Source organism: Zingiber officinale, chromosome 3A (genome assembly GCF_018446385.1).
Source record: "Zingiber officinale cultivar Zhangliang chromosome 3A, Zo_v1.1, whole genome shotgun sequence".
Taxonomy (NCBI): domain Eukaryota; kingdom Viridiplantae; phylum Streptophyta; class Magnoliopsida; order Zingiberales; family Zingiberaceae; genus Zingiber; species Zingiber officinale.
In genome coordinates this window covers 25,160,973-25,172,904 of record NC_055990.1, presented here as the reverse complement: position 1 = coordinate 25,172,904, position 11,932 = coordinate 25,160,973, and the positions used below count along the sequence as shown (strand labels likewise).

Below are 11,932 nucleotides of genomic sequence, written 5' to 3'. Positions count from 1 at the left end.
AACGTATGAATATATTAATATATTTTTTTAATTTTTTTAGTTTATAAATATTATTATATTTAAAAAATTACACATTAATACTACGATACAACTAAAAAGTATCATGCCAACTGAGTGGCGAATAAAGTCACGAGTAAACTCCCCGCTTCGTCGGCACGCACTCCTCCAAAGTCCAACCTTCAAAAGAAACGACCGCATAATAATATAATATTCACAGAAACAGAAAGTATGGACAAGAAGGGCAGTTTTGTAAATTAAATTAAAGATTACGATTGATGTCCAAGTGTCGGGTCACTGTTGGCATCCTGATCTCCTGGCAATTCATGGATCTACGCTTTCATTCTGATCCCCAGTGTTTAATTTAAAACACGTTGAATTTACATTTCCCCAAAGTTTGTCGGTTTAGACTTTAGATCTGGTATAATAGAAAAGAAATATTAAATATTAAACACAAGTTTTTGAAACTAAAATAGCAAATATTTTTATCAGGCCTATTTTAAGGTGAAGGAACCCTTATTCTAACCAGCACTGGAATGACGGGTCTGATGCTATAAAATGTTTTTATTAGCTATTAAACATAACAGACGATTCAAAGTCAAACATCTTTTAATTATGTGATATCATTACGAACCAAGCTATTTATGAAACTAGCTATATTTTTTTTTTATAGATTAATTAAAAGTTTTGGATGAGGATAGAATTAGTGGAGTAGAATAACATGGTTTCCACGTAGACCAGTGACTACGTTAGACGCTGGAGGATAGAATTATGGATTCACGGATTTGTTAACTTTATACCATGGCAACATCTCTAACTTTATCTTCACGTGACATTTTATTTTGCAGTGTTTAAAAATTAATTAGGAAGAAGGGGACAAAAAGAAGGTCCTACCGGGATTCGAACCCAGGTCGCTGGATTCAAAGTCCAGAGTGCTAACCACTACACCATAGAACCGTTTGCAAATGTTGATTTACTAAGATTATGGATATTTAAATTCTAGAGGAATGATTCTTCAATATACCACGTCAAAAATATAAGAACTTATTACTCTTCCTATTAAAAAAAAACCTTCCTACAATTTTTTTTTTTATAGTCTCACTCATTATTAATTTTAAGATAAAAGAGTAAGTTTCACTACTCTTAAATTACAAACCTCAAACTTTGAATCCATAATAATTTGAGTTTTTTCTTCACCTTTTTTTATTTCACAAATATCTCAAAGAGCTTCTAACTTCCCAATGCAGATGCCCTAAATGATGCCTAGTTTAAGATCGGTATGACTGTAATACAACTGGAGAATTTCAGAGTGGAATAACACTATCACATTTAATATTATTAAAAAAGAATGCCCTGGAGATTATAGTCATTATTACATAATTCACATAAATAAACACAGATGATATTATTTCACAACCAATCAGAAAAAAAGTAGGGAGCCTACGGACACAAGCCAAACCTTCCCGATACAGCCTTTGGCACAAAGCTAATTAATTGAGTTGAGAAGATTTTCTAGCCTGTGAAGGATCGGAGAAACCAAATAAGCATGTCAATCAGATAATAATAATAAAAGAATTTAATAGGAACAATCTATGTGAATATTCTGTGGGTGTGTATAATGAAAACTACAAAGAAGCAATGACATGCATGCACCTAGACATTTCCTCAAGAGCCTTCAATTCATCACTTGTTCAGAACTAGCTAGTTTCCAGCACTTGCCCTACAACAATATCCACCTGAAAATCACAGGTATTGACTCAGCTTCATGGTAAATGTAACACGATGCGAGGAATTGGATCACTATAGTCTAAGCAAGAGAGAAATACATCTGGTAGACTATATAGTCACATTTTTTCATTTCTTGATTTTTGTGTATCAACAAAACAACTGAAAGAAGGGTGATCGATCAGGTTTTTTGGCTATTGGCTGTAATGCTGTGATAGGGGATGGTGTGATAAAGCAAGTAACATTGAATCAGATGATTGGTTTGGTCCTATCAGGGAGGGTAAATCTGAAAGTGCTCGCACAGATGATCATAAAATCCAGCATCTTATGTTTACACGTTCTAGAATGTAAGAGATTTTTTTTCCGAGAACATACGTCCATCCATTATAACAAATATACCACCCACTAGTTAATTGGGTATCCCATGAAAACGTAACAGTAAGGATTTCCATCAGAAGAGTTAGATGATAAATGCACAGATGGACTAGCTTATAGTTGCTCAATACAGGGATAAGTCTCCTCCACACAAGGTACAATTACGAGTCTTTAACCTCTGCTCGACTCCACCTACACTGACCACCCTTTTGAGGGAAAGGAGACATTTCATCTCACCTTCTGCAGAAGCACCACATTCTGGTGGAAACATACCGGCGACCATCGAACGATAATAAGATTTAAATTAAATGCCTACTAGGGATACTTGGCATATGAATTATCTAAATGTCTTATCCATATATAACTTAATGCAGTGCAAGATTTATGATAAACATCATCACTCGAACATGAAACAAGATGATATGTCGAAGCATTCTTCCCGGCCAGCCTTATTTGATCTCTTGAAGACTAATTGAACCAATGTTTCATAGTTTATAAGCGCTTAACTAATGGCCCACATTATCAACAGAGTAGAATGTCAATACTTAGGACGTTGATGTGAGACTTCAAGGTAGTCTAACTCAAGTTGCTTGTGCGGCGCAATGTTCAGGTTCTGGTGCAACACGATGACCAGACAAGGAGGCATGCTTATCATCCAATCCCCAAATCGCAGCAGCCTTAATGTCATCCTTCATCATCAACTTGGAGAACTCCTCGTAGTTGTATTGCGTTTTACTCTTTCCTCCGTAATCTTCAGGTAGCACCTCGGGTTCAAAGTTCTTTGTGAAGAGTGTCACACTTTCCTCGTTCTTTAGGTACACAAACTTCACTTTCTGAAATGTTTTGGGGTCCAAGAAATATTTGACTATCTGTGTGCGCAGAAACACAATTGTTAGATATCACAGTACCAAAGAGTAGGCAAATTAAGGAGGCTCGGACCTTCCAAAATGTTTCGAAAATCCTAGGAGGGTTATACAAGTAAGCAGCTCCGAGCCTCTCAGGGTAGTGGCTCTGCAAAATGTGTGCTGTTTCTCGAGCAGTCCGAATAGGGACTGAGTTGGTCAATGACCATCCAGTAAAGTCTATTAACCAAATCATTTGCTTTTGGTCCTCGGATAAGTTGATGATGGCATTCTCTAGGAGATACACCAGATGCCTGAGTTGATTGTCTTGCGACGATGTGTTCTGCAACAACCACAGTTATATACAATAACTACATGAATGTGTGCTCACATAAGTGATATGTTCAATGACGCACTTGTTTCCCTGGTCTCAGTACAAGTACAGTTCGCCCATCTCGGTCATGGAAATCTGCTCGATACACTTTCCCAGTTTCACCTTCTCTGGCAATTTCATGCTGAAATAACCGGTAAGACAGCGAGAAAACTGTACTTCTGCAAATATTTGTCAAACTAGCTGAAGTTTAGCTCACCCAACGAATTTCTTCAGGTTTGTAAGTTGCTCTCCACTTGAGTGTATCTTGCAACATTTTCTTCGCCTTATCAACATTCCAGTTCCTAGCTTCCAAGTATCTCGCCAGACATAAATCATCGCAGAACATGGAAGCCCGCCCGGACAAGGGTCCAATTGCTGCACGGAGATCTTTAATCTGTTGTTTGATTGGGAACAGAATAGAAAATTAGGAAAAGAACAGCTTAAATGACTTCCTGAAATTGTCCATTTGCATTCAATTTCATATGAAAGTGGTCTTCAAGTTGTCTGGAAAAGTAATAATTTAAAATTTGTGCCACTGTTGATAAGTAACAGATTTTTCTGGTTGGAAAAGTAATTGAAGTAGTTGGTGATGATTGACTTGATTTGCCAACCAACTGTACTTCATTAAATTCAATCCAAATGTCAACATTGGCACCAAATACAAGAAAGTTCAACTTATGAGTTGCGACATCTTACCTTGCAGACCAATAAACTTCAGTCTTGCATGAAAAACTTATGCACTGATAAAGTATTATATCTAAGAGATGCCTTAAGACAATGACCTTATGGTATATACTATTTATTGAATAAATAAAGATTCACTATTTGAGTATACATATTTTATATATATGATTGAATCTTAAACTCATTTAATGAATGCCCACAATACGATTCATAGCATGAGAGAACTTATGATTGGATACTAGTGAGCATCTCAACATATGTAATTATGAATGTTCAGACATCATCGATTATGTGAGACTAGCACGGTTATACTCCTTGGGAACCACGCAGCCCTGTTCCTCACTGGCTAGAGACATTGAGATGTCGAGAGTTAAATGTGAATGCTAGTTATGGTAACTAGTTCATTGGAATGATCTGTAAGACTTCATATGATTCTCTACATATATGGATATGCCAATGAAGCTCTTACTGTAGCTCGAGTGCAAGTTTTCTTCTACTTGAGTTTTCAAGTCATCTTAGTCTTATACTTTGACATCTTGATTAAACATCTCTTAAAGATGTGGACATGGGATAATTGGGGATAAATCGAAGTGTCCAAAGGTGTTTGGATAGCCAATAAATGATACGCCGCTACTTGTGAAGAGATGTATATCATGTAATCACGTGTATTTGAAACTCGTTTATTTTTTTTTATAAAACTAAGTGCACGGCGAAAGTAAACAACTAAAACTGGAAAAACAAAATCAACACGATCAATTTTACTTGGTTCAGAGCATTTAGCGACTCCTACTCCCAGACCCAGGTCTTTCGGACCTTTCCGATGGGTAATCCACTAATCAAGCGCTTCTTTACAAAAAATAAGTTGGTAACAAGACTACCAACTTTCGAATATGATGTGCAAAAAGAACGCAAGAATAAAAAAACAACACGTTACCCAAGTCTAGGCTCGTTTGAGTACGTAGCGGTGTTGTGTCGTTCTTGCATTGTTGAGACACGTCGTTGAGACTTGAATGCGGCAGAGAAGTATTGTATGATCGGAGCTGGATGGTCGAGGAAGCACGTAAACACGTTGTATATCAATTGATTCTTTGTGCGGGTTGAACATGGCTTTTAAAGGATGTTGAGGGCGCCTCCAACCTCATCCGAGACGCCTTGGACCTCAAAGTTTATCTCGTAAACTTCGGCTTTGATCAACTCCGACACCTGCGGTCTTTATCCACGTAAGGGCCCCTCCAAGCGCTCTGAGGTGCCTCCAATGCACCTCCGAGGCGTCTCCAGCGCACTCCAGGGCGCCTCCTCGCAGTGCAAACTTTATCTCCGTGAGGGTGCCTCCCCACAGCTCTGAGGCACTTCGGATACAGTTCATTCGAGGCTGATTTTTGTACTTAACTCCCGCAAAAGCCTATTAGTTCAAATAACAAATATATCCTGCAAAACATAGTTAGCACAATAAAATAAGACAACATTATTAATTAGATCTATCTTATCAAGACCAGGATCTAATCACAATCTCAGCTTAAAACTTCTAAAATGGATTTAAGCTAGACCAACACCTACAACCCTACTGGGCTCGTCCTCACTGTATCTCTGTCCTCCAGTGCTTACCTCCCCAAACATCTGGTTCTCTATACCTGTTTGGACTTTTTCTAATCCTACTTAGTGTCTGATCTACTAAGACTTAACTGTAACACTGAATTAGCACAATAGATATAAAATAGTAAAGTAAAACCGTGTTAGCAGTATTAAGAATTCGTTGGTCCAGTCGACCGAAAGTGACATGCTTGGAGTTTACTTTTTCAAGATTTCTCATTACCTAGTGTTATCTCCCCTTAGGATTATCTAGCTTCACTCACTAAGACTTCCATTATCTGGCTTCACTCACCAGGACTTCTACCACCTAGGTTCACTCACTAGGGCCTAGCTTTACTCACTAGGACTTTCATTTTTTGGCTTCACTCATCAGAACTTTCACCACCTAGCTTCACTCACCAGGACTTCCACCACTTAGCTTCACTCACTAGAACTGACTAGGATTTCCACCACCTAGTTTCACTCATTAGGATCTGACTTCACTCATCAAGACTTCCCCTTACCTAACCTTCAGTTATGATTAGTCACTTAGTAGGCTTCTCATTTCCCCAACTTTCGGTTAGGACTTACCCTTGCTAGTCATCTAATCATGACTAGACTTCGTTCTTCCAAACATCAAGTCTGGTTTGTATATTGCCAAAGATCGAAACTCTAGAGTCGATTCTACCAATATACTTGACCACTGGTTAAGATTATTACTCAAGGTTTTTGGTCAAAGTAACGCATGTTAAGAATATAGTACTACACATGTCTGATAATTTGAATTTACATGACGAGGAAGTATTATTTGGGTTAGGTGTGACGTAATAAGCCTAATGGGGATTGACACATAGATCATGTCCTGAACCAAATGAGTATAAGACGAGTGAAAGGAACGAAGCACGACTCATTCTAACTGCTGAAAGGTTTCAGAAGTGGTTCTGGAATCAACCGTTGATTTTTTGGTTAATTAGGGATCATGATGTACTATTAGATGCCACTTGTACTATTCGTAATCAAATGGTTAATTAGGCCAACATAATCGAGAACTTATTAGGGCACACGTACTACGAGTTTATCCGAAAGACTTAAACGAGTTTGATAATTGGATTCTTAGATGAGAGAGATTGAGTCAGGTTGGACAGACGAAGGGCAAATCTAAAAAAAAGTGTTTGACACAACGAAAGCGCGAATGGACCACATCTTTTGAAGACAAGATGAACCCTCTTTGGTTTAATTATTAACCAACTGATTTGGTTTTAATTAAAAGGGGATTTGGTTATCGAACCAAGGGTTTTGGTTTTGAACCCAACCTGGTTTGGCCTTGAACCAAACTTAAGGCTATTGGTATGAGTTGTGAGTTAATGGATGCGGATTTTGAACTTGCTCCTTTATCCTGATAAGGGATCTATAAGTGAGATTAGATAGGAGAGAAAATTAACTCTCTTTTGATTAAAACCTAATCGTTAGGTTTTATTCTCTCTCCCTCTTCTCTCTTTGCCGCCAACCAAACAAAGGGGACAACTGTAGGACCGTAAATATGCTAGAAAGAGGGGGGGGGGGGGGGGGAATAACGTTAATAGAAAATCGCGATTTAAAACAAGTCACGCAGCCGAAAAGAGAGACAACAAAAGCACACGCTAACACAAGTAGTTTTACTAAGTTCAAAACCTTCGACAACTAATACTCCAAGACCCACATGTGAGAGTGCTTTCGATGGGCAATCACTATCACTTCGTAATGGATTTACAAACTTAAGTAGAATAGCTGTATAACATTATCGACAAATAAAAAGCAAATTTAGAGAAGTCTTCGTTCTTCGAACTTCGGTGCAGCCTTTCAGTGTCGTTGAAGCCTTTTCAGAGTAGCGCACAAATATGAAAGTCGTAACAAATGTTGTTCTGAACCTGCGGGTCGAAGGTTGCTTTTATAGCCCCGTCCGAGAGCTTGGATCGCCCCTTGGGCTACTGGACTGTGTTTACATGACGAGCTCTTGTCGAAACTTCATCCGCAAAGTTTATCCACCTCCGGGCGCTTGGACTGTTGACGTGGGCTCGGCCATTCATCGCGCTCCAACTCAACTTCTAGATGAAGTTTTTGATCTGAACACCTGGACCAACTCTGGACGCCCGGACTGCCGAGGTGCCTGGCTAAGCACCCTCCTGGTTGAAACTGGTCGGGGCACCCAAACCAACTCCAGGTGCCCGGATCCCTTCCGAGCACCCGGACCACTCTTTTGCAGCCTTCTCTTTCCTTAAAAAAAAGAGTTAGTCTATCCTGCAAAACAAAGTTAGCAGGATAAGATAATAATAGTAATTAGATTCTGTTTCACTGAGACCAAGATCTAGTCAAGGTCTCAGCTTATGTTTCCCAAATGGATCTAAGCTAGACTGACGCCTACTGATCACTCAACCGGGAACGCGCCCTCACTAGATCTCTCCTCCAGTTGCTTAACTTTTACTTACCAACTACAGTCGTTTGACTTGCTTTTGACCTACTAGGTTTTCCCGCTAGTTGTTAGGTCCCGCAGACCTAGTTGGATTTCAGTCTGGTGTCAGGTCCTCCAGACCTGTCAACTCCTGCACACTTGGCAAAGCAATTAGACTACAAATACTCTTAACTTTAATCCACTTGTCATTCATCAAAAACTGAGTTAGATCATTAGTGCAAATTGCACCAACAACAACCCCTTTGTTCCGCCGTCACACTCAACCTGATGTCGGCAGCCCCGCCGTTGGGCCTCTTGGCCACCACCATCCACCTGACGAGGTTGTGACCCCACCGGAAGCCCCCGCAGCCGCCCAAGGTGCTGCTACCCTTCCTGTCCGTATGCGCTGCCGCCCAACAGCCGGCTCTGCCGGCTGTGGTTATGTCACTGGCCTTGATTGCTTGCTGCCAGCCAAGAGGTCACCACCAGCAGTAACTCCACACCAACCAAACAACAAAGATTGTTGCCGATTCTAGGTGTCAACTCTGGTGTCACTTTCGCCAAGGTCTCTTTCTGTTTGGTGTCAATTGGTTGCGTATGTCGTTAGGCACCAAACTTAGTCTTCAAACCCAAGGCTAGTACCTTTCACAAAGACAGAACTTTGGGTAGTACCTTTCACAAAGACGGAATTCGTGACTTCCGAAGTTGTCTCAAAGATTGCTTGGTGTGGACACGAATAGAGGCAAGGTTTCGATAGGGTTGCTTGGTTGATGCAATTTCCACTCCACGTCATCCGTCAGTTATAACCAGTTTAAATTCATTTTCATAAAATTTTGTTTTATGATCATGTTTATCCCCGTATACATGTGGTGCGTGTGATGTAAGAATTTAGAATTATTATACTGTTTTTGTGTTCCATTGTGCACGTTTGCGAAATATGTTTTAGCACACACCTCATCGGGTTATCCGACATGAAGAGGATAACTGAGTAACTATTATTTGGAGTTAAACATTTTGATCTAGAGATTCTAGACTCAGCTTTTTGACCTAGTGGTTAAACCTGCCAAATTAATATTAATTCTTTCATGTTTGGGCCAGTTTAATGCCAATTGTCACAACCCAAACATGAAAAAAAAGGGTGCACGAAGCTACCGCCATGCGGGGTTCGGGGAAGGATCCATTGTATGCAGTCTTATCTTGCTTTTTGCAAGAGGCTGTTTCCAGGGTTCGGGAATCTTGGAAACAGCCTCTTGCAAAAAGCAAGATAAGGCTGCGTACAATGGATCCTTCCCCGGGACCCCACATGGCGGGAGTTTCGTGCATCGGACTGCCCTTTTTTTTTCATGTTTGGGTTGTGACAATTGGCATTAAACTGGCCCTAATCTTAAACATGGTGTGGTGTGTAAGAGGTGCATGTGTACTACTGGTCTAACACTTTGGACCATACACTGCCTTAAGAATGATTTTGAAGTATGAATTGAACTTCAGTTATTGACTGGGAGACTATAACACCTCAGTTTAATCTTACATGGTGTGTTAATAGATTGATCACGATGTTTCATAAACTTAATGAGTAAGCTAATATTGACTTGGGCTTAAGCATTTTAAGTGTATGGTTGGACTTGATAAATTACTGTATTAATTCTCTTATCTAATTGGATTGTGGCATGAGTATTCATATCTAACTATATGTTACCTATACAATCACTGTCAAACCAGATAATCGTATCATCATTTGTAGTATATGAAGATGATGGAACAGACACATGAAACCAATATATATACATATCACAAATAAAAAGACGATAAGCAGATAAAAATATCACAAATAATATGATGATAACGTTGCAGATAAGTGCACAAAACAATAATTGGATCTGTTAGATCTGCCTACCTTTTGTTCTTTGATAGCCTCATCATCTTTCTCTTTATGCGAATTCCGCATTCTTCTGAAATATGAACCTGACGAGGAGATGATTAATCACACTACTGTTGAGAATATCTGTATCAATTGGCAGTGTATAACTTCTACATTTTCTCTAGCGCATAACAAAACAACAATCCCTTGCTCGATGATGAAGATCATATTCAATCACCGGAAGATTGTTCAGAATTCTTCTCAGTATATAGATGCAAAGATCCACGTATCCAACCCAAAAGGGCAGGCTAAACAGATTAACATATGCATATTCCTCTATTCCAAATAGTTAAGACTCATGGTTTATTATTTTTGTTGTTCTGCACAGCACAGAAAAGAAAAACAAATGACTAAAGCGTTGAAAGCAATAGCTTGTGGAGCAAGTGTGACAGTTTCTCATTTAGCATTTGCCCCACGGAATGTTTCTCAAATAAGGAAAAAGAGGTTAAGATAGGATGGAAATGTATTGAGAATCCATTTATTGCAAGTACAATGCTTTCCTAAATTTCCTCCTTAACCGTAGCCTCCACCTTCACTGCTTTCCCCACATCCTCATCAGCTTCACCTTCCTCCTTTACGAGCAGGCAAAGGGGGAAAAAAAATCTTTGCATCTCATCAAATAAAATAAAAAGAATAATATAAATATTTTTAAAAACTATATTCTAGACAGATAAATTGTTTCGCTTCAAATAAAACCAACCATAAGTTGAAGTTTATTCCAGTGAACATTCCACAAAGATCTACTTTTCTCTAGAATCATCAGTCGTTATTGTTTCAGAACTATGGATAAATAAGCATATCAAACCCCGTTCATGTATTCTGCGATCAAGAAAGAAGCCACAAAAGTTCTGCTCGAAATTTTCAGATTCTAGATACAACTATGAATCAGGAGAGAAGATCAAGGAAAACAAACTTCAAAATAGAACAACCGACGGCAAGCGTTGTTATCGAGGTAAAAGAACCGGATGAGGAAAACAATAAATCAAACGAAAACAGGAACGGATCCTGTAAAGGCAAAATCACACGATCACGACAGAAATCACAGGATCGACTCCACTGCACTCGAAATCACACGATCTCCACAGAAATCAAGAGTCAACACACCAAATCTATCCAAACGCAGCAGACCTTAGACCCCCACTTAAGACCGGACCGAGCAAAATCCACACAGGCTAATCGAGTAAAATGACTAGCAACTAAAAGGGGAGAAGGGCTACAGAACAAGAGAGCGGGAAGCCTTACCTGGACGACGACAACGAAGAGGAAGATGGGATCGGGAATAGATTCTTCCGCAGGGGCGTCGTCTTCTTCTCCGCTCACGAGTCGGCGCAGAGAGCCCCCACGGGCGGGATCAGCCGGTTATGACATGGTATTCTTGCATCATGAGTCGGGAGGTCAAAGGTCTGCGGCAGCAATTGCGATAACATCAATATCTGGGTTGGCGGTTCCAACCTTTTTGCATCACGAGTCGGCGCAGAGAACAGAAACAAAGCAGAAAACCACACGAGAGAATGTCGGTGTCCATGATAATTTTATATTAGAAATGGGTAAAATAGTAAATTTGGTCGACGGGCAAATCACCGTCGATGGACGACTCTCAGCTGCCAAAGTGTGAACCAGCTGCATCCTTAGTCAAGAAGCGGAATCAACTCACACGACTTGCTACAAAAGTGTAAACAAATTGTCTAATGAGAAAAAAATATTCTACGTTTTTTGTTTGAAAGTAAGTTGCAAGTAGGGTTAGGTGGATCGGGCCAATGGGGTTTTCTTAAAAAGGAAAAATAATACATTTTAGCCCATCAACTCATCGAGTATTAGCCATTTCACTTGGCCTTCTAAATTTTTACAGGGCAAAATTTAAAGGACGTTTCTGTTTTATCGTCAAAGGATAGTCTATATATTATTTATTTAATCAAAAGGACATTTCCTATAAAATAATATAACTATCCTTCAATATTACACTCGTTATTATTTTTTTTATATCTCCCATCTAAATTAGACTCGTTATGTCTGTTACAAAC

The 11,932-nt window shown here is 39.4% G+C and overlaps 1 protein-coding gene and 1 non-coding gene across 3 annotated transcripts; both read right to left on the bottom strand.

Moving 5' to 3' along the window:
- Positions 1-882: 882 nt before the first annotated feature.
- On the bottom strand, positions 883-954 carry TRNAQ-UUG. The gene has a single exon. It is a non-coding gene; the product is annotated as a tRNA-Gln (tRNA).
- A 1,476-nt stretch (positions 955-2,430) lies between these two features.
- On the bottom strand, positions 2,431-11,363 carry LOC122051475 (phosphatidylinositol transfer protein 3-like). 2 transcript variants are annotated; one of them, XM_042612631.1, is made up of 6 exons: positions 11,154-11,363; positions 9,888-9,955; positions 3,530-3,706; positions 3,356-3,454; positions 3,037-3,282; positions 2,431-2,966 (listed from the first exon to the last, which is right to left on the bottom strand). In XM_042612631.1, exons 2-6 carry the CDS (start codon positions 9,936-9,938, stop codon positions 2,679-2,681), a joined length of 861 nt encoding a protein of 286 aa, XP_042468565.1. In that variant the 5' UTR covers positions 9,939-9,955; positions 11,154-11,363; the 3' UTR covers positions 2,431-2,678. The 2 variants fall into 2 exon arrangements, with proteins under 2 accessions (XP_042468565.1, XP_042468566.1); XM_042612632.1 differs by lacking the exon at positions 11,154-11,363 and adding an exon at positions 11,040-11,087.
- Positions 11,364-11,932: the final 569 nt, after the last annotated feature.

Bases quoted from the DNA above. Each gene is read 5' to 3' on its own strand.
- LOC122051475 (XM_042612631.1), bottom strand. From the start codon at position 9,938: ATGCGGAATTCGCATAAAGAGAAAGATGATGAGGCTATCAAAGAACAA. The intron at 3,455-3,529 runs GTGAGCTAAACT...CGGTTATTTCAG, and splicing joins AACCTGAAGAAATTCGTTGG to CATGAAATTGCCAGAGAAGG. The intron at 3,283-3,355 runs GTGCGTCATTGA...TGGTTGTTGCAG, and splicing joins TACTGAGACCAGGGAAACAA to AACACATCGTCGCAAGACAA.